Genomic DNA, 23145 nt, shown 5'->3' with positions numbered 1-23145 from the left:
TTACTTACAGTCAGCGAAAGTTGCTAGGATTGGGCACTGGGTCGCCGTTTGTCGTTAGTCGAACCCATTCAGGCCCTCTAAAATAGTTTGGTCCGTGCGTTACAGTACGTATCTCGAACTCAGTTATAAGAAGTATATATTTTCAAGTGTTTGATATAGTTCTCATATATAATCATGTTTCGATCCTTTTTTGCCGGCGATAAATTATTTGTCAAATAAGAATCAAATTAAATTTTGTTGAAACTTAAGAATAGAGGTTAGCGAAAAGAGAACACAACGTTTCCATATTGCCTGGACATCATTATCAAGTGACAAGACAAAAAAACTAAATTGTGACTTAAAATTTAAGGTTTAAAGTGACAACTGATGAACTAGAGAAAAAAAACATGTTTGCACGTGTACTAAAAAAAGTGAATATGTTAAATAAACAGGTTTCCCCGGATGGAGTAATCTGGATGTGTGTTTAATGCCCAATTCACACTGAGGCTTGAACATGTTAAAAAGCTGTTTAGTTTAACTAGGTTTAAAATATGTTTCTTTTCTTCATAGAAGAGCCCAATCATTTTTTCTAAGACAAATATGGCGCAAACCTTTTTGATTATTTATTTTAAAACCATCCTCAGCTTTTTTTTACCTGCGGAGGAAGTCCGTCAGACGTCGTCAGCGGGTTTCTTCACGTGTTCTTTCTCATATTAAAATGCTGAGAAAGAGAGATTGTGTTATTGGCCAAATAAATGTCTATGGGAGGCTACTGTAGGTCTGTTTTTATTATAGTTCTCAATCAGTCTTAACTCGTTTTTATCTTGATAGGGGTGTTTTTACAGTCCGTAATCAATGTTTCATTTCTATTCCGTGTTTTTTACCGAGTCCGTAGTTTCTAGTTCGTGTTTTGTACCCACCCAGTCCGATTCGTCCACAGTCCACAGTCCGCAGTCCGCAGTCCACAGTCGACAGTTCATTTTCTTACTGGGACGTAAGTCTCCCTAGTCCACCCGCAACAACTACTCGGAAAGGGCCTGTGAAAGAGTCTACATTATGGAACGCCTTGCAGAAATAGTTATTTTCCCCGATCAGTGTTACAGAAAACACGTGTTTAGCGTAAAAATGGCAATCGAAATTGTTCGTTGCACTCTGACAGGTACTAGTAATTCTGATTGAACTTAAAAACAAGAGGCTTTTGGTAAATTAGAGCCTGTGAGATGTTCGGAATGGCTAGAGATCTGAGCCGCAAGAAGAAGGACAGGCGAGTGAGTGCCAACAGACTTCCAAAGGGAGCCTACCATTTGGACAAACGGCTTGTTCCACGGATTAAAGAGGTGGGTAGCTAGGCAGGTAAACGTGATTTAAACATGGTGTCATTAATTCACACAAGTGCTCCTCCATCGAGTAGTGTTTTCATACAACAGATGACGTACTAAGAAACTTAAATTACTTGTCTAAAAAATTCTAAATTGTTATTATCTAAGCATAAGGGCATGATAGTTTTTCGACATTTTGATGTTTATGTGTTGAATTCAGTATAGATGCCCAGATATTCACTCTAAAACCTGAAAATCTTATTTTAAGAACAAAATTTCTCAAATTAAACTTCAGATTAAGAGTTTTTTTTTCTGAAATGAAATTTCTTATTTTAAGAAAAAAAATCTTATTTCAAGGGAAAATTATTAAAATAAGAAACAGGCCTTATTTTAAGTAAAAGCATTCTAAATCTTAATTTAAGAAAAATAATTCTTATTATGAGCAGGTATTTTCTTAAATTCAAAAACTATTTAAGAATTTAATTTTCTTAAGTTAAACTTCTGCTTTTAAGAAAAAATTTCTTTTTTCAAGAAGAAAAACCAGTCCTTATTTCAAGAAAAAGGATTCTGAAAGCTCAGAGCCGATCAAAGGCCCTGTTCAAACATCAAACTACTAAACTTGTGACAACATTGTTTAATATGAGTTTCTGTATACACCAAATCAATGTTCTCTTTTATTTCTCCACACTTGAAGTTTGACATAGTTACAAGACCTCTAAAACCTTGTATTGTGGTTGCTCATGATCGATAGGCATATCACACCATCTTTGATTCTGTCTGTTTTGTTTTTGGGAAAAAAAATAGGACTAAAAAGGAAAGAATGGTAATCCCATTTTGGGCATTGTAAAACAAAATAAATATATTTTTTCACAAAAAAAACCACCTGCTACAGGATAAGCAATATTACTACAAAACTATTAAACACTTCCTGCAATAAAGATTGCACTCGGAACAGAACATCTGAACTAAATAAACTTAATTATTCTAGATAGCTATTTTTACTGACTACAGTAGAAGCTCTCTAAAGTGACCACCTTGGAAATTTGAAAGAGTGGTTGTGACTATATATAGAGTTGCTTGCTTATCAGATGGTAAGTGACTGCATGTTAAAACAATAGAGGGTGGTCGCTTATATGAGAGCTTCAAAAACTCATTAATAATTCATAAAGAAAAAAATGTTTAATTAGTATCTTTACATTTGATATAGCCACGGCTAAACTTTATGTCTAAGTGACTACTAAGGAAATGACCTTGTACTTTGACAAATACAATACTGCACTGTACAAGAACCATTAGCACAGAGTGCAGTTTCATTTATTAATGTTCATTTATATAAATAAAACTATGAGTGGTAGCTTACGAGAGCCTAAAAATAAAGGAAAAGTCCAGTTGGGTTATGGCCCAAAAGTGGTTGCAGTCGCTTCTGGTCGCTTACAAGAGGTAGCTTTTCAAACAGGGTTTCACAATGGTGGTTGTAACTAGAGCTGGTCAGTTACAAGAGTGGTTGCAAGGAGTGCTTCACTTAAGAAGAAACAAAAGCTCATTGTCTCAAATTCTGTAATCTGATTGGCTAAGTACGCACTAGTCAGTGAGTAGCAATGTAGCAATGGCAACTTATTCAACAAACCATTTACAAGTGGTGTTTCAAAGGAAGTACTAGATAAACTAATTAATGATGTTATCTCTCTAAACATTTTGTTACTTCATTAGTAAATGTAGAAATGTGGTTGTTTATTTGTGACTTATGATGATCAATGTTGTTAGTCAGTGCTACTGGTTTCTACTACAAAAACTGTGCTTGAAAACTCTGTTTCAAGTTATTATGATGTACTGTTCCATACGATTATTGTATGGAACAGTACATCGTCTAAATAGTCTCCTAGCCACAGAAAACTGAAGAAAAGTATTGAGGAAGTGGGCACAGACTTCTTACTGCTGCCTAATGCCTTCACCCAAGTGACCCTTGAAATAATGTCAAAAATGTATTGTAAGCATGTACAGCTGTAAATGATGCTTAATTCAAATCAGCACTCCTAAAGCCATCAGTAGGAAAAAGTCGTTCTGTCTGCCCACGGAGGGGGAGAGAAATTTTCCTAGTCACTTCAAGCTATGGAAACTGGGATCAACTCTGGCATGATGTGCCACTTACACCTGCTAGATTCTACCTCACCTACTCTTACTACTAAAAATCACTATTAAATTCTTGGCTAATGTCTATACAGTAAAAACATGCTCCTCTGAATGCGAGGTGGCACATGTACAAACAAATCAGGCATCAGTATAAAACTCAGACCAAATCATGAAAATATAGGGAAAACAAAGAGTATTATTGTATTGTAAGCATGTACAGCTGTACATGATGCCTAATTCAAATCAGCACTCCTAAAGCCATCAGTAGGAAAAAGCCGTTCTTGGATGTTATTCCATCAGATGGAATTAAATCTTTAAGACTTTCGACAGATAACATTCCAATGTTCCTAAACTCAAAATAATGTTTATTTTCACTTTCCTTTTGGATTAGTTTTTGCTAAATTTTGAACTCAAATTTCACCTAACTGATAAATATAAAGTTCTATTATTTTTTGCTTTGTCAAAAGATGTGCATAACACAAGGCTGTGACTGTTTTCCTCTCCCTTGATAAGTCTTTAATAGATGAGCAGGTTGTTCAAAGCAGGGTAAGGCAGTTAGAGTGAACTTTGAAATTCAAATCTGAACGTTCATGGAACATTAATTCCTCTTCTAAATCCTTTTAAAACTTTATTACGGATATGTTTGGATGCTCTGAAATGACTGGGTAAATTTTACAATGGAAAACGTTTGAAAAAGAGAAACAGAAACTAAGTTCCACATTATCTCCAGGTTAGTAACAACCTACTCTTGAACAACACTGGTCAAACCTGAGAAACCTCCCAGTCTCAAAAAGTAACATCTAAGATCACTCCCCCCAAATATCAAGAACAACTAAGACATACGATCCCCTCTAGAATCTTTATACTTTAAAGTCTCAGACCCTCTTCTAATCTCAAGAACTAGGACCTGACCTTGCCCAGTTTGAACCTTGAAATAAACTTTAAAGGGGCTGTGTCACGGTAGTGATCCAGTTCATTTTGTTTAATTTTGCCTATTACTCGTCCTCAATCGCTATGAAACTTAAAGTAAACAAAGAAATTACATGGAAATAACAAAATCAGAGATTCGAGACAAACAAATATGTCTCCTGAGCATTATTTTTGAAGTTGCAAACAGCAGAGATCAACTCTGAAAAGCTGTTAGGCTAAACAGTTTTCAAAAACCCTAATTTCAATCTGTTTCAATCTTCTTCAGTTTTGTCCATCCATGACATCTGTTTAATGTTTTAAGCGGTTATGTTTTTGTTTCTCTTAATTTAACGGGCATTTTATAATTAACTAATTTGGCTGAATTTCGTGACACATGAGCTCCTTTAAACTCACACACTCAATTGGAAAGAACTTTTAGCTAGTTCACATATTTTATGTAGAGATGCAAATTTTTATTTTCTACATGGAATTTGTTGATAAGAGGTCTTCTATTGTGTACAACTCACAGCTAATACAGGCTGATGAACTTCATCAGCAATGTTCAAATGTCCAGATGTAACAGAAAGGTTGTTACATTGTAAAAATGTATTCGCAGGTGAGGATTGAAAATGGGTAAAATAATATATAAAATCAAATGACTACATTTTTGTGTATCTTTTTTAAATAGTAGTCATTTGTCATAATATAAGCCTGTCATAGTGGTGAGTTATGCAAGTAGAGACCTTGATGTCTCAATTAATTCTTTTCCAGTCATGAATGTTTGTTTTAACTGGTTAAAACAAATAGGCCTTTTACATCAGTTGATCACGTGGTCAACTTTCAGTAAACATGAAAACAGCTGGGTGGCAAAAAGAGTTTTTCGCATACAAATCCTTCTAATTTACCGCGGCCATTGCAATCGCCACTATTGAGATATACGGTTGAAGATTTACAGGTTACAGTGGAACCCCGTTAATATGGACATCAATGGGACATGCCACAGTGTCCATGTTAACCGGGTGTCCGTATTAAATGGATTCGCAGCGACAAAGGAAACCGTTCTTTATATCCGGGTGTCCGTATTAAGTGGGTGTCCATAGGGCGGGGTTCCACTGTAGCTAATTTTAATATGCTCTTTCAGCTCGTGCAAACAAAGTTTTCAAAAGCGAACTGTTTTTGTGTTTACCGAAAGTTGATCACGTAATCAACTAATGCGAAGGGCCTTTTAACATAAATAAATCATCTAAAAAAAATGCTTTTAGTTTATTATTTAACTTTTTAAACATACTTTTGACTTTTTAGTTTGATGTTAATCAATTCACATGAAGATTTAATCAAGTACGTTTCTTTATCTTAACAACAAAGTCATTGTTTTAAGTGATCATACCAGGCATGATTTACAATACATTTTTACATGAAAGATGGGTTTTTTGTCAGGCCTGACACCCTTACCAAGTCTCAACAATTTTCATCAAGCTTACAAAATTACTGTAATGGCCCTTGGTGATGTAGAAGCTTGCTCCAGATCCTTTTTGTTGTCATGGTAACCAACTATGTGATGGTTATTTCACACCAGTCCTTTCCCTGCTCATAAACATTTTTCCTTTAACCTCCACCCCTCTCTCCCTCTATGAAGTCAAATCCCTTCTAATTGCTGACCATGCTAGCTTATCAAGGGTTATTTGACAGTTCTTAAATGAGGGGAAGGTAAAAGATGGAATAGGAGAAAACGCAACCCCCCCTAAAGATTCAAAGACAAATAGCATCATATCATAGTCTCATATCATAGTCTCACAGTCTCATAGTCTCAAAGCCTGACAACCTCCTAACCTCACAGTTTCACACAACATCACAATCTCAAAATGCAAACTCACAGCCTGTCATCTCAAAGCCTGAAAACCACTCAGCCTCACAACCTCACACACTTACAGTCTTGCAACCCTGCACAGCCTCACAACCTCACATCCTTCCAGACATAGTTAATCAATAAAAATCAATACCAGAAATCAATCGATATGATCGATATTAATCGATTTAATCCGCCAATTAATATCGATTGATATCAGAAATCGATAGAAATCGAAGTCACAGAAAAAATAATTTATCAATTATTATCGATTAACAAAATCGATAACAATTGATAGCAATTGACAGTAATTGATAACAATTTAAAATATATCAATAAAAAATCACTATCGATTTCTAATTGATATTAATCAAAGTCACAACTTTTGTTCTTTATCGATTTCTATTGATTGATATCGGAAATCGATATTATGATTGATATTGATTACTATCTATTATCAGTTTATCGATTAACTACATCTGACATCCTTACAGCCTGACAACCTCACAATATCACAGCCTCACAGCCTTACAGCCTCACAACCTCAAGGTCTCACTACCCAATGTCACAGCTTTACAGCCTCACAACCTCTCAAACTCACAGCCTCACTGCTCATAGCGAAATATTGCCTTTTGGTTATTCCATGATAAGTAGTAAATGTATAAAACAGTACGCATGTTAATACAAAATACATAACTTAAGCATATTAAGAAGCTGTGAAAGGAAACAAAGAAACAAAGCTCGATCAGGATCATCCTGTAAGAAACAATTCAGCTGACAATTCTCATTCAAGCTACACCTTCCTAGGCCTCACCTTTTTCTCACATATATGATTTCAATTTATTATTGTTCTCCAGTCCGTTTCTTGGAAAAAATACAGGCCACATAAGTGAAGAGAAGATTTCACATGCACCAAAGCCAAAAGGTTTTTTTTTTGCCATTAGAAATCACACCAGTCAAGTCCTCGAGCTCTCATGTCGACTGCGCACCTGAATATTTGAAGTGCAACGGAAATTTCATACTTTCTCTGATTGGCTCAAAAGCGTACTACGTGACATGTTCTCATGAATCGCAGCCAACAACAAACAAAAAATATGGCGGAGGAGTTGTCGAATCGATAAAATGGTCGCTTCGAAAGAATAGTACAATCGTTTGAAGCTCTTTGCAGTGTATTAGTGGCAGGAGGAAAACTTGCCATTGTTGTTGCAGGCGAGGAAAAGACCAACAATGAATACGATGAGCGCGTGGTTTATGAAACGCAGTGAAACGACGAGCTGTGATCATATTGAAATACTGCTGTGAGGATTTTAATTCTAGATCGCAGTAAGACTTCTTAACTACTAAACTAAGCTCCAAAAGTGTACAAATTTTGGTCATTTCGGCTACTGTAAAGCGACATTTTTAAATTTTATCCAAAATGTTTAAAATAAGAACTTGCGTTTATCTTGAAATGAGAATCCATTTCTTGTTTTAAAATTTTGATTTAAGAACGATGATACGTGCTCTTAAATTAAGATGGTAGAAACTTAAATTCAAAAAAACCCCCTTAAAATAAGTTCAGTTTTCTTAAAATAAGAAATAAGGCGTCATTAAATTAAGCAGCCTCTTCTTAATTGAAAAATACAGGTTTTAGAGTGATTTAATGCAGTTCAGTTCCTCAATAGTGTGTAAATCAAGTTTAAGTTTATTTGCTTTGGGGGTGAGGAAAGTATTCCTGGTATATTCTATCAAACAAAACCAAACAAAAAATTAAACCCAATCGTTCAATTGTTGTTTGATTGGTTCGGTAATCGCACATAAACGGACTAAAACTTCTTGCCATTTCTTAACTCAATTGAACCAATCAAACGAAGTCAACACGATTACTTCAATTTTGTCCGGCAGAAAGACAAAGTATTCACAGCCATCATCAGTTACCTAGAGCTGGGTCCCTATCACCCCTTTTCACTGACACCATTAAATAAAGAAAATTATTAAGAAGAATAATTATTATTATTGATTCCTTACTTATTTACACGATTGTTTCAACAGTACTTAAACCAGTTTAGAAGAGGCCATCAGCCAGATATTGAAGAACTTGTAAGCCACTTGCAGACAAGATACAGGTAAGTTGACTCTGTTTGAGTTATGTTACCAGTATGGGGAACTTAATACATTCTTATTTTTGTGTGTCTGGGTGTAAATAAAATTGGTAAAATTTACCCTTTTCTCCTGTGCAGGGTGGCAAGAGATGTCTAGATTTGTGAGCTAAGATGCATTCTCTTCCCATCCAGAGAGTGTTAATTATGTAACAGAACAGTGGCAAATCTAGGGGAGGGTCCCTTCAAAGTTATCACTGAGGAAAATTTTGAAGGTCAAGAGTCATTGTTGAGACAAGTTGACATGAGTGCTGATGGTACAGGCTTGTGGGAACTTTTTTTCACATCAAGAAAAATTTAACAGCACCACTGGGGACCTTTTCATTCAGAATTTACTGTTGACAAGAAATTAAGTGGCTGTCTCCAAGCGCTAGCTGTATTTCATGCAGGCTTTTAGCCATACATTGAAAACTGGCCATCCAGAAGGCATGCATGTTTTCCCATAAAATTGTAAGAGAGTAAGTGAATTTTCCTTGTATTTCTTCCAAAAATGGGATTCCAAAGGACACTGGACACCCCTCTGGCTAAAACCTTTAATTCATGTCTTAGTATTGCTAAAAAATAATTTAATTTAATTTTTTTCTCAAAGTGAGTATTCCAGGAGAAAGCGAAAAGCATTTAAGTCATCTGTGGAGAAAGGTAAATAAAATTTGAAAAAGAAATTGAACAAGCAAAAAAAAAAAACAGACTGAAGTAACTAAAAAAAACATACATTTTATGGTTGTGCCTCATTTAATGTTATCTATTTACCTGAGTTATTGACTTAAATACTTAAATTATTACTCCTGCACTCTCAAGTTGATTCACAAGTTTATTGTATAGACTTATTGGCACAATAGAAGTGAAAATTATTATTTATTATCATTATTTAAATTATTTATTTATTTCTTATTTCAAGTCTAAATGATTTCATTTTCAAAAAGTATATTTGTTTTCAAGGTCTGATTCTCTAACTTTATTCTCTTCACTATAACTTTAATGATATATTAATTTATTACTGTTTTATTTCTGGCAGTTGTGGATGCAATTTGTAAGGAGGAAGAGGAAGAAAGACACTTGAAGGAACTGGAGGAAAGATTTCTTCAAAAAAGAAAATCTTCGCCTGCATTCAGGTACAAAAATAATTGACTGTGCTAATAATAATAATATTATTATTGTCCTGAACAGGGATGTGCATTGACCAGGGTATGAATTCAGTTCTTGGGTCTTAAACAGGGTATACAACTATTATTCACTATTTAGCATCTTAAATGGGGTCTGTACTGCACTTATAAATTATATATATTATAACTAATCCATTTGACAAGTTTTTCGGTGCGTGCATGAGTGTGTTTATAAAATAAATGAAATGGTCAGTGACTTTAAGGAAATAATTTTTTTTTTCAAAATAATTTTATGATTTCACTGGTTATTCCAAAGTGCAAAATATTCCTTGTGTAAAGCAGGTGTGATGGATTGGTTATCTTGGCTTTTAAATAGGGTTAAGACATCTTATCTGAAGACAAGGTAGCCAACTGGAGAGATTGTGTCTTAAACAGGATCAATGTTGTTGGCCTTGCCTGAACCAACCTAGCTACTAAGCTTTTGTTACAGCGTTTGTTTATTTTCAACAATATTTAGTCCAGGGTGCCCAGTTCAGCGAGGCTGGTTTGAATGGGGGCCCTGATGCAAAAGAAAAAACAACACTCAAGACAAATAAAGATAAAAAAGAACGGTTCACCTAAGTATAACAAAAAGTAGTGGAAGCTCAATTTGGCTTGGATCTGAAGTGCCTTTTTAGGCCAGACAAAAACTTATTAATATTATGCTCACTCCTCAGGTCCAGAGGAAGAGTGTTCCAGATCTTGGCCTCGTTGAACCTGAAGGAGCCCTGTTACTTAGTTGATATTTTGATATTTTGTGACAAATTCTTTTCCAGAGATCTTAAAGGAAGTGATAATGAAAATAACTCTGATGTTGACAAGGGAAGCAATAGCAAAAGTTTGGAGATATCGAGTGATAGCGAGCTGTCTCTCGAAGATGAACCATTGATGGAGGTGCAGGTGAGTAAAGCTAGCTAAATATTTTAATATGCCCCTTTTTTATGGAGAATTACAGTGTGACTATTATAACTGGGGCCACCTAGATAAAGTTGACCAATCGGATTACAGGAAAATAACAATACATTTGGAGAAAGTTAGTTGTCAATAATAAATTACCATGAAACGAAAAAAACAACATGGATCGAAATCCACCAATCACAACCTACAGACATGACCTTTTGAACCTCTGAAGAAAGCCAGTGTTTCCTAAGAGGTCCCTTAATGGAGGGTGAGTGTCGCATGTTACCTCAAAGCACGGCAATGCAATGGTAGCAAAGAAATTGTTGGTAGACGACAAAATACCAGCATGTGTCAAAGAAATAATGTCTCCTGGGTGTTATATGTAAAGTTTTGAATACACAAACATTGTGTTTTGAAATGTTTTGCCTTCATGAAAAAAGTTTGTTATCATTATTTACATTTTGTACTTCAAGTAACTTATTGTTTTTTATGAGCTGCTGATTGGTCCACAACCAACTTTCTTGGAATGTTTTGTTATTTTCCTGTAATCTGATTGGTCAACTTTGTCTAAGTGGCCCTGGCTACAGTAATCGAACTGTAAGTGGTCCTGCATAGAAGGGACACTCCCCTACTGTACCTGAGCTATCCTGGGCAAACCAACTCTTCACACATTTCCTTAAAAAATGTGGTGAAATGTTTACATATGAAAAACAAAAGGTTAGCTTGGCTAGAAGAAGGGTGACCGTCAGGTTTTTTGATGGTAGGGTTATCCTCCTATGCTAGCTGGTCAATTTTTAAACCTAACACAAACTTTGAACTCCTCAAGAAGTAAAGCTTTTGATAATGGTGACTGGAAGTCATTGAAACATCAGGTTTCTTTTTTTATCATTAATTTTTTGTTGTAAAATGTATTGTAATGTTGTTGAGTAATCACACCGTACTGGTAATTTTTTTTTCTTTTGTTGTCTTGTAATGTTGCTAAGTTAAAGAATAGTTGACTGTATATATTTAAGATCTGGGGCCCATTTCTCGAAAAGCCATTTTATGCTTTCTGCATTTTGTCAAAGTTTCAATAATTTTGAAAATGATACAATGAAAGTATCAGTTAACAAAGCAAAATCAACCAGTTTGTGAGCTAGGAACTGTGCTACTATTCAACAGGTTTTGATTACAAATTTGCCTTTGAACCTAAAAAGTTACTGGGCCTTTTGAGAAATGAGCCCCAGGTGTGTTTCTTGAGTGATTTGTTGAAGATTAATCCTTAAAAATCATTGCAACTTTGTTATGTAGGACACTAATCTGATGAATCAATCAATGCAAACCCTTTACAAGGCTACAAATTCATGTCCAACATCTGAAGATGAAAGAGCTTTGGACTTGGTAAAAGATCCTACTACACCACAACATGATAAAAAAGGTAGTAAATAATGCATATACCATGGCTGTGCAGAAACATAAAATTTCTCTTTGACTTTTTAAAACTATTTCGTGAGTGAGCACAGCACCCACTTGAAATATTTTTCAACACAAGAAGGGAAATTTCATATCTCAATCCAAGCAGCCATGAAAGGTCTAATCTTTATTCTATAAACACCAATGAAAATTAATACCAAACCATTTTTCTACGGTGAAAGGTACAATTTATCATGTTGCCAATAGCAACTATGATCTATTCACATGGAAGTTAACAGTCATGTTATTTTCACATGTGTTGAGATATCATTCAGTTGATACATATGTTTATATAGTAGGGGCACCTTTTTGTGTTTTAGGCTGGTTATAACTCTAACTGGTTAACTTGAAGAAAATACAGTCAGGAATTGCTTTCATAAAATAACTTGACCAGTTAGAATGAACAAAGTATCTTTTTTTCTATAAAAGTCCATAAAATGAGGACTTTTTATGCATTAATGTGAAGGATGTAGATATGCAAATGGCATATACTTATTTTCTAGGTGATCTGAAACTCTGTGTTAATTTTGTTTTCAACTTTAAAGTTCTCCATAATTTTCCATCACAGGTGTGATTTCACAAGGTGATGGCTTAGTGGTTGTAAAACAAAGCCAATCAGTCAACTTAAGTCAAAATCTGGAGATTACATCAAATTTGCATACCCCACATGGACCTCAACTAACTCCACAGGAGAGTATGCCACTTACTGACACAAGCGTCAAAAGAAAAAGAGTTTTCAGTGAAGAAGGGAAAAGGACATCTTCATCCACGCCTAAGAGAGCCAAAAAAGGTTTAGGCAAGAATATGAAGGAGAAACAGAGTGAAGAAACTGGTAAAATTTAAAAAGTTTTCATTTCTTAAAACCTTGGCTAGGAATTTGCTTTTTAGGTTTAGAGTTTATTACCAGTTATCATGGAGTTGGCTGCCCTGTGCACTGAATTTTGTTTGAGAAAAAAACAGAGCTGTAGTGTGACCTTAAAATAATTAACTATGAATATTCATTCTTGAAATTTTAATTAGAATAAATTCCAAGTCTAAATTCAAAAGTCCCTTTACCAGCGGGGAAGTTTTCATCACCTCTCACAGTCGCGTCCTCAGTCAATGAATACACCTAGCTGATTGGATGATCATTGTCGTCATGTAAATTCACTTTGGTCGCAAGACAAAAGGTGAACGTATATTGTAGGAGATTTGTAGCCCTTATGTCTATTCAGGGTACAACTTATGCAGCCCATTGCTGTCATGTGACTAAATTAAGGTTGTGTGATGACACAGCCTCCAATTTCCTTTCCTGACTAAAGACTGTGAGACTTAAATCACCACTGAAAGAAATGCAGCTTGCAAGATGTGGAGTATACTAAATTTTTTATTGTTCTTTTTTTATCATTACTTTTGGTAGATTTTGAGCCAGCACAGTCATCAGTCAAGTTTTCAGACATTGGAGGCTGTGAAGAAACTGTGGAACAAGTCTGCAAACTGCTGGTTCATATGAAGCACCCAGAGGTGTTCCGTACCCTTGGAGTAACCCCGCCCAGGGGCTTTCTCCTTCATGGCCCCCCTGGATGTGGCAAGACCCTTTTAGCTCATGCTATTGCTGGGGTAAGCAAAGTTACACTGCTTTATTTTAATTGAAGGAAAAAAAGAGGTTTTAAAAACTTTATTTATAGTGGAAAGTGCACTTAGCTTATCCAGCAAGTTTATGGCACCCCACTCAAATACTTAGAAACAAATAATTCAAGTAATTTTATAACCTCAACTAGCAGGAGGCTACAAGTTGGCTTTTTACAAGCGTGGCCTGGGATTTGGACTCAGGACAACCGAGAATAAATTCAGCAAGTGGCCAGTGTTGGACTTGAACCTGGGATCGCCAGATTGCGAGCGCAATGCACTGACCACTTTGTTGACCATGCACTTTATCATGCTGCCCCATTTTTATTTATGAAGTGTTAGTTCTACTTATGGTAACTGAACAGAATATTGTCCGAGTGGTGGTATCAGAAACAGTTTTTTGTTTATGTGATCAATATTGGTAGTCTGTTTCCTTTTGAGTGTGAAATGAATGTGGACCTCTCATCTTTGAATCAAGATAAGAATCAATGCAAGTTTATTTCAGTATACATACTAAAATATTTCATGAAAATAATAAATATAAAGTGCCTTTAAGAGACCCTTTTAGTATCTATTAGAGCTTGCAAGTTGTCTGAGATGGCTTGTGTCTTTCTGGATCAACCCTGTTTGCAGTAAAACTCTAGCAGGAAAATACTGCAAGTTTGTAGTCACTAGCCAGTGAGTGAGCTATGAATAGGCCACTTCTGAGTTCCAAAAACCCTCACTTTCAAAATAGGGCCAAGTGCACAACCTTTCTTGTGAAAATGAGTTTTATTTGCATGAGAATGAAAAATCATGTCCATATCAAAGGTTGAGCACTTAACCTCATTTTGAAACAGAGGCCCGTGAGAACTCGCAAATGGCCTATTGAACAACAGTGTCTCAATATCTTTATGGTATCACTGTGAAATAAAAAGGGTTATAAAATAATAACAATACAACTTTTAACATAAAAACAAGTGATGGTATTTATTTCATTTGGATGCAAGTCTGGACTTGATACAAACTCAACAGATTGACTCTGTCAGACTCAGATGGCATGTACAGTCATATTCCTGCTGATATAAATTGATTGTCTGTAGGAGTTAGAAATGCCATTCATCAAACTTGCAGCCACAGAGATTGTTTCAGGAGTATCTGGAGAATCAGAGGAGAAAGTCAGAGAGCTGTTTTCACGAGCTGTGGTAAGAAATCAGAATTGCTAAGATGTTTGGGCCTGTGGCATTTGTAAAGCTCACACAACGTTTCCATGTTGTGCTGGGTACCGATAGATGCCAACAGTAATACTCATTCTTCTACATCCAGTTACTGACAGTTTAATCTGCTGGTTTTGTGGAGAGTGAGATAAATATGCTTTGAGAAGCTTTGTGGAAGATATTGCAGTAGTTGATCTCAGTTGTTGGAAGATTTCAAGGATATTTCGATTTCTGCCTCTTGGTTAATAGTGCTAGTTTGGATACTTTTTTGGTACCTCTTAAGGTGGCTCGATACAGTTTTTCAGGGTCAATACCTCCCAAGTTTGAGCATAAACTACGTCGCCATAAACAAAGTTTTGGAAAAATTGCCACCACAGTTGTATTAGAGGAAGATGAAAATTTGTCATGATGAGGGTTGGAACGGCATTGGATTTGTCATAGCAACGAAATGACGCTATTACCTATTTTACTTGCAGCAGTATATCTCGGCACCGGGAACTGTTCTTCGAAAATCATTCACGGAAGCTTTTTCCTCCAATAGCAGCCTCCATGTTCGTGAAGTTTAAGCGAAATCTCTAAGAGCGTTATCAAGATATTTTTGGATAAAACGAAGCGCTTTTGACATGCAATTTCACCTCATAGTAGTTTCAGTCTTTTTAAAAACGGGTGTGAAAGATCAAGGAGATAGCTCCAGCCGATTGCTACAAAGAAGTGTTGTTTAGTATGTATCGAAGCGCTGTTGTTAGCGGTTTTGTAAACATTTTTGTCTTCTTTAACAAATTAGCGAATAATTTTTAAACCGCTCCATAGATTTTTTTAAAAAGTAAAGATTCTTGAGATTAACCTTCCTTTCATATGACCTTTTTAGTTTCAAGATTGTTGATATATTGTAAGGCAGTAAAATAAGGACTAGAGATCTTCCGTGGCAGGGCTTGTCGGTGGCAGAAATGATACTAGCACCGTAAATAACCTTATAAACGCCCGGAGCGTCTTTCTAATTTTAGGGTCCAAGCGGGGGCGTTTAATAGATAGGAAGCGTTTAAAAGAGAGAGGCGTTTATTCTCATAACTGCAGCAAGCTCAACAAAACTAATATGCTTTCGGCGCCACTCGAGAGAGTTTAAAATTAGCGGAATATCCACTCCATCAATTGTCCATCTAGGTCGAGGCCGTCTAGAGATCCTTATCGCTCTTTCAAATCCCAACATCGATGTCAGAATCCTCTGTCGGGTTATTGTGTTGCCATCGTTAGTCTATCCTTACTTTGAAAGTGACATTGCACAAGATGAAATACGCAAAGCCTTGTTGATCAAGCAAGAAATTGAATGAATTAAATGATGTTTGCTCTTTTTTGCTAATTCCTATTATTGTGGAGTAATTCTCTCATGGAGGGAGATCATGGAGGGTGCCTATTGAGCATGGGGCGTTTATTAGAGAGAGGCGTTTAATACAATTTTAACAGCGTATAGGGGGTTTTAATTAGATGAGAGGCGTTTTTTTGGAAGTGGCCCTCTATTAGGTCAGTTACGATATTTGCAATGGTCTCTGTTTTGAAAATGTCTTTTTAGACCCATGCACCTTGTGTGTTGTTTCTTGATGAAATTGATTCCATCACACCTAAGAGGGAAACAGCATCTAAAGACATGGAACGCAGAATTGTCTCACAGTTCCTTGCCTGCATGGATGGTAAGTTTGCTTTAGGGTAGCCATTTAGCGACGCCATTACTGGTTTCCCCGCGAAATGATGTCTGAGAAACGACTGCGCATGCACAAATTCCATACTGATGACGTGTCACTACCCAGATCAGGCTAATGCCTCTGATTAGTTGAAGCAAATTTGCCACGTGGCACAACCAATTAGAAGCACTCCCAGATGTGGTTAGTGACACGTCATCAGTATGGAATATCTGCGCTCTTTCCTCCTACGTCATTTCAAGGGAAAACCAGTGGTGGTGTCTCGATATCGGCTGTTTTCTCAGGCTAGTTTTACGAACGAATTTAAAAATCTTTTGGCATCTACTGATATGCATAAAAGACCCTTCCGACATTCCACTCACTTCATTAAGCGCACGGAGCGAAAGAGGCCAAGACTTGGGTGGACAGTTTCACCATACAAGTCATTGTGTTGAATTATGGTCGTTTCGTTGTAAAGTCGTTTCGCTGCATCATAAAGTCGATTCGCTGCAATCAACGTTTTGTATTAAACAGTTTAAAACAATTTAGAATGAACTACAAACGGGTAATAACCAGTTAAGTTAGCGAAACGACTTTAGAACTTTGCATCGAATCGACATCATTATGCAGCCAAACGACTTGTAGCGAGACGACTTTGTAGCGAAACGACCATACTCCATTTGGTTTTGCCACCCCAAACTTCGGGTTGTTGCTTTTTCGTGGCAATGCGTCAAAGGTTTATAAGGCTCTTTTCTAATTTTTTTCTCAGACCTGAACAGTAACCCAGATGCCCATGTGCTGGTGATAGGAGCCACCAATAGGCCTGACTCACTTGATCCTGCTCTACGACGTGCTGGTCGCTTTGATCGGGAAATTGCAATGGGTATACCAGATGAGAAGGCTAGAGAAAGGTCAGAGAACTTGCGTGTTTCAGGCTGTGGCCTTCTGTAAATTTTTCCCCATTTCTGGATTCACCTCGCTTTGTGAACACCGCACTATTACTGGTAGTCCGCATTCTATCTTGTACTCCGCTAAAACGGACAGCAGCTAAATCCTCGGCAAATGTTGTAGAGGTTTCACTGAAAAAAAGCCCGTTACCACTGACCCCCGCTGGTACAGAAGTAAGGACACTTCGGTCCCGACAGCCCGATTTTATTGTTCTAGCTTTCGTGTAAATTGGGATCGAGAACATCTTTGAATTTCCTCCTTCTTGTTGGTTAGATATACGCTTCTTTTACAACCATTATATATATGTAAAAAAACCCTCTCTTCACTTCAAGGCCAGTTTGTAGACACGGCTCCTTGGATCGTCCAAAAAATGTATGTGTTTCCTCCCGTCATGCTCGCCTGCATGACAGCGTATATGAAATATGGGGCTTGCACGAGATAATTCGAGCTAGCTTTTTCGCTCCTCACACGCGACAGCCCTGACTTGCGCTCTAAATTTTTCATGCGCGTCCTACGCAGGCTACGGCTAAAGTGATTGTATAACAGACTTTTACTACTATTACTGCTCGATCACTCGCAGTTTCGCACGGTCCCGAGGGTGTCCTCAGTCACTAGAGAGATTAAGATTCACGTTAACGCCAAACGGCAAACGTGAATTTGTACCACGTGACCAAGTTTTCCCCTTGATTGGCGTCTATTGTTTATTACTGCTACACAAAAATAAGTAGTTTCTCGCCATTTTTATCCACAAGAATTGTTCTGGACAGTTTTTATCTACTTATTTCCTATCCTGAGGCGGGAATCCCCAACTAGAATCTGACGTTTGCCGTTTGTCATAAACGTGAGTCTCAATTAACTGGAATTTGACTGTTATATTGTTGAATCTAAATCGCTAACCGTTCTTGTGTAGAATTCTACGAGTCTTATCTGAAAAGCTGAAACTCGAACAAGACTTCAGTTTTGCTGTGTTAGCCCGCCTCACTCCCGGGTTTGTTGGAGCAGATCTCATGTCCCTCACAAGAGAGGCTGCGTTAATAGCTGTCAACAGGTATCAAATTGCTCTTCGCCATTCAGTGATGTAGTAATGTAGTATCAGGTGTAACTCGTCCCCAGTGCTTTCTCCGCCATTTTGAATGTAGAGAAACGAACATAAAAAGAGAGCATTGGTGACAAGGCTGAGAATCAAGTCACTGAGGTCACTTAGTTTTTTGAAGTTGTCCGCTGACTGGGTGGCAATTTTCATTATTTACTGCGAAGGTAACGGTTAAAAGTTCATTGCTTTAAGTAGAGCAGAGTAAATTGTCAATATTTAATAAGAACTTTGCTTTTACGCGTGGTGGCTAAATTAATAGATAAGTGGCGTTTTTAAAACCCGTGTGTATTAATTTTTCTTTAAACGTACCCCGTGAAAGGTTCTAGTATTCGAGTTTATCATAGTTTTTCTCTGTTTACTAATTTAACCCGGCATTGAAGTAGTTGAGTTGATCGTAGTTCGTTTGAAGCCGTCAAGTTATTTGATGAAGTTTGAGGCGACTCAGCTGTAGCGATGCCTCATGCTTTGAGTAATGATTATAATAAATTGATTAATTAATTCAATTTCACGTAACGTTTAAAATGACGTAGGATATTTCAAGGACTACAATTTCAGAGGGGCCAAGTAAAGTGCACAAGTGAACCGGAAGAGAAACAAACAGTTCTCAGCCCTGATGTTGCAGAGGAAAACTTGAACAAAACAACGCAAATATTTAGTGGTAAGAGTTATATTTGTTAACGGTTGTTAACCGAAGGAAGTAGGGCCTTCTGGGCCTTGAAAGGTATAGCTGCCTCGTACACAGCGCTTCTTGGGATTTTCTGCGATAGTCGCGGCGCAAGGGGTCATTGTCTTGTGCCAAAAGCTTTCCCATGATCTTTGTGCCGCGACCACCTCAGAAAATCCCAAGAAGCGGCTAGTTACGAAAGTAGGGAAGGTAGCTTAAAATATTTGACAGGCTCTAAGAAAGTCAATCATGTTATTGTTTTTCCATCGTGGGACCTTCACATTCCTTTAATCTTTAATGCTTGATGATCAGTCTTCTTATCTACGAGTGACTGTGTCACCGCATTGCAGTCAATTTTGTTTGGTCGCAATGAAAGATAACATTCCAAACAAACTAGAAACGCTGTTAGACTAAGTAATTTTCAAAAATCCCATTTGAAACTTTCAAATGATCCGTTTTTCGATTCTTCAATGTTGCTGTGCTATAGCCTTCCATCTAAATTTTCAGTCACCGAGTTTCTACTCCCACACAATTACAGTAAATACCTAACTTGATTTTAATTGTTACTCAAGTTTTCCATCACTTTCTTACTGCAGTGACGGACTGGTTAAGGGAACAGTCACCCTTAACAGAAGAAGAGTTACAGAAGCTTTGTATTAACATGGATGATTTCAAAGTGCGGGCTTGTATTTTTATTATTCTTCCTTTATTAGCTATTACACTGCTTGCTGTCATACACTTTCAGTCACATTGTGAGCGTGAAAGGAAAATGGTAAACAATACAATAGAAAAAGCTGCTCCATCGGTTTTACTTTTACAGTTTGCATTTGTGGTAGCCTACCCGCAGTGCTGGCTTTTTAGGGGGTTGGGGTGGAGGTAAGAATGCGTTTAGTCTTTAATATGTTTAGTCGCCATCTTTGATTTTGAAAGCAGAGAGCAAGGATGACACGCATGGTTGGTCTATGCGCGGCCTTCAGTGCGCGATGTCCGGAGTTCGATCCTCGGTGAAATCACATCCTTGTTTCGACTTCTCTCCTTTCTGTGTAGCTTTAAAACGGAGCATTGTTGGAGAGGAGGGGGGGGCGGGGGGGGTTAAAATGAGCGCACCTTCGTCCTCAAGTTTATCAGTGGAATTACTGTCATGAGTTATCGACGAAAAATGTTGTTGTTTTATCTTTTTACCTCTAGAGAGACTATAATACGAGCGTATTCTTGTGCCCTTTTGCCCCCAGAAAACATCTGCATCGCAGCCTACATTGTGTTAATCCGAGAGCAATCCTGATGCTTTTTACGTTCGCGTTTGAAGTAGTGCATTTCTCTACTGTACAGGCAGCTCTATTGATTGTTCAACCATCAGCCAAAAGGGAGGGATTTGCTACTATCCCGGATGTAACTTGGGAGGATGTCGGCGCACTCAAAGACGTTAGAGAGGAGCTCACCATGGCGATATTGGTAATAAAATAATGTGGTGTTGTGAATTCTTCCTCCTTTAGACTCAGTGTAGATTAGTAGAAGATAATCAATCCTGTTTTCAACTATTAATGAAAAACTATTCAAGTAAGATCCGCCGGGATAGGATATGAAAAGGAAAAGAAACCCAATTACAACTCGCAATTTTCGTGAATCTCGTTCTGAAATAACCGTAAGGGTTGATTTCCACTGTCGCGTAATTTTGGTGCGAATGCACGTAAAATTTACGTGCGCGAATGAAATAGAGGGAATGTATGAAAGGCCACCCGTAAAGGTAAAAGCTGAACCTCGCTCAACTTTCCCGCTTACGCGTGACCGTCCATCCATTGCCTCTATTTTATTTACGCGCGTAAAAATTACCCGACAGTGGAAATCAGCCTTTAGGGAGTTTACGGCTATGTTCACACCGTACCGGATAACTCAACTGCGCCGGCACGAAAACCATACCGGATAGGGCTACTGTTCAAACACAAGAACTGTGATTTCGGCGAGATTTCAGAAAAGTAACGAAGCTGCGCTAAGCCAATCTCTTAAGTAGAGAGTCACTTATCGGTTGCGGATTCAGACCTTCAGATAAGGGGGGAGGGGAGGGTGTCCAGACCCTGAGATAAGGCGGGGCGGTCTCCAAAAAAATTTTTTTCGCTCCTTCGGCCCGGGGGGGGCAGCCCCCCCGGGCCCCTTCCCTGGATCCGACACTGCATATCGGATAGGTGTTTATACCAGACCCGATAGCTTTTCGTGTCGGCATGAAAAGCTACTCGGTATAGAGTGAACATACTCTAAGATGTTATGACAACAACGGCGACGAAAACTTCAAAAGGGCGAAAGGTTTGATTCGCAAAACAACAATTCAGCACGTGCAGCACACTTTTTGGTGCGTTTTTTTGCCGTCACTGCACGACTACGACGTAAGATTAGTCTCACAGGGATTGTAAACAAACGGCAATTACTTTTTCTTTCTCGTTCTGAACATGGATATGATTCCTAGGAATTAATCTTCAGGGGAGTTACTTACGTTTGACAAAATAAGTGAGGTGGAATAATTGCGTTTAGTATCAAAGGACGCCAAGTCACTTTTAAAGTGACTTTTTCGCTCCCGTCACCGCACCGTGAAGTAATCTTAAAATCTCTATTAATTTTTCCAGCGGTCAAAGTCCTCTCTCTGTCAATGCCCGCAGGCTACAGTCACCTCAACTCTTTCTAGAGCCGACACCTTAGGACTAGCAATAAGTACTTTCGTAGAGAGGTGTCTCCTTTATCATGATACTCAACGAAAAAGATTGAACAATAGCAGGGGCAACTGTAGGTGATTTTTTTATTATTTGCACGCCAAAGAAGGCGATGTCGATGGATTAATTAAATATATAACAATTATTCACCGAAGTGGAGGTGGCTAGTGGAGAATATCTCTTCCTCGCCGCTTCGCGGTTCACTAAATCCTACTGCCACTAGCCTCCGACACTGAGGTGAATAATTTTTAGTATATACTAAAACAGTGAGATAATTTGGCAAAAAAATGATGGTTTTTAACTCATTTGCTTTTGCCAACGATTACAATTTAGGCACGCAATGACCGAACGGCCGTCGCGTTTTCTTGCCGACAAATAAAACTTTTGTTTAGCTCTTGTGGGGAAATTTCTTCAAAAGGAGTTGTGAATTATTTTTGTATTTAAAACCATTCTTTAAAAATAAAACTTTTAAATGTAGTTTTAAGCTTATTTACGAACATGTCAGCTAAATAATGTAACGCAAGACTTAATTTGCCTTTGTAAACAAAAAACCTTTTCACCGGGTCAATCCATAAATTCAAGTCAGACAGACAAAGCCTTACCTGTTAAAACTTCCAAACCGACCTTTGTCACCTTCTTCGTGTATATCAGGAACAGCTTGTTTGATTATTTGTGAAATTTCTTTGTCTGTTACGGCAGTAAACCGGGAAACCATTTTTCTGGGGACGTTTTGCGTCGCTCGCTCGGAGGAACGAGAGGTGAATAGCACTGGATATTCGGAGGTTGAGTAGCCAATCAGAGCGTGCGAAAAACAGTATCCACTAAAAAAATAAATTGTAAATTGCTTTTTTACCCACGAAGCACTTAAGAGTTCATATGAACTGGTTTAAACGTGTCCGTGCGTTCCAGATCGAATAGGAATTTGGAAGTGTTGGTTTTTGAGCAGAGGGGAAAACCAGAGTACCCGGAGAAAAACCTCTCGGAGCAAGGGAGAGAACCAACAACAAACTCAACCCACATGTGGCGTCGACGCCGGGATTTGAACCCGGGCCACATTGGTGGGAGGCGAGTGCTCTCACCACTGCGCCACCCTTATTTTAGTATATACTATTTTAGTATATACTAAATATACAGCTAAATCAAATAGGTTGCTTTGGTAATTGAGCATTGAGCATTTGAGCATGTTGAACAATGCAATGATTTACATGAGGGACCACCAAACAATAGTTTCCCAATATCCAAAGCCCTATTTCCAATTCCTATAGCAACCTTTATTGAATCAGCTATTTATATATATATGTTTTAATTTAGGCCCCAGTGAAATATCCTGAGGAGTTTCAAGCCTTGGGGCTGACTCATCCTCCAGGCATTCTGTTGGCTGGACCGCCAGGATGTGGAAAAACTCTCCTTGCAAAGGTGAGAGAAACACTGTCAACGTTATGTATCGAA

At 37.7% G+C, this 23145-nt stretch overlaps 1 protein-coding gene across 1 annotated transcript in view; it reads left to right on the top strand.

Annotated features, from left to right (window-relative positions):
- The first annotated feature begins 1073 nt into the window (after positions 1 to 1073).
- Positions 1074 to 23145, top strand: part of LOC140944012 (nuclear valosin-containing protein-like) — a 34700-nt gene continuing 12628 nt past the window's right edge. The window contains exons 1-16 of the mRNA XM_073393120.1: positions 1074 to 1316; positions 8215 to 8288; positions 8911 to 8960; positions 9337 to 9433; positions 10240 to 10363; positions 11654 to 11780; positions 12384 to 12647; positions 13215 to 13414; positions 14506 to 14607; positions 16187 to 16304; positions 17062 to 17203; positions 18151 to 18288; positions 18864 to 18991; positions 19594 to 19673; positions 20327 to 20449; positions 23008 to 23112. Of these exons, the coding sequence (XP_073249221.1) occupies positions 1200 to 1316; positions 8215 to 8288; positions 8911 to 8960; positions 9337 to 9433; positions 10240 to 10363; positions 11654 to 11780; positions 12384 to 12647; positions 13215 to 13414; positions 14506 to 14607; positions 16187 to 16304; positions 17062 to 17203; positions 18151 to 18288; positions 18864 to 18991; positions 19594 to 19673; positions 20327 to 20449; positions 23008 to 23112 (1989 nt within the window). The 5' untranslated portion in view covers positions 1074 to 1199. The remainder of the gene's footprint in view (positions 1317 to 8214; positions 8289 to 8910; positions 8961 to 9336; positions 9434 to 10239; positions 10364 to 11653; positions 11781 to 12383; positions 12648 to 13214; positions 13415 to 14505; positions 14608 to 16186; positions 16305 to 17061; positions 17204 to 18150; positions 18289 to 18863; positions 18992 to 19593; positions 19674 to 20326; positions 20450 to 23007; positions 23113 to 23145) is intronic.

This window comes from Porites lutea, chromosome 7 (assembly GCF_958299795.1).
Source record: "Porites lutea chromosome 7, jaPorLute2.1, whole genome shotgun sequence".
In the NCBI taxonomy this organism is placed as follows: Eukaryota; Metazoa; Cnidaria; class Anthozoa; order Scleractinia; family Poritidae; genus Porites; species Porites lutea.
Note: the sequence above shows the minus strand (reverse complement) of the source record. Positions and strands in the feature narration are given on the sequence as shown.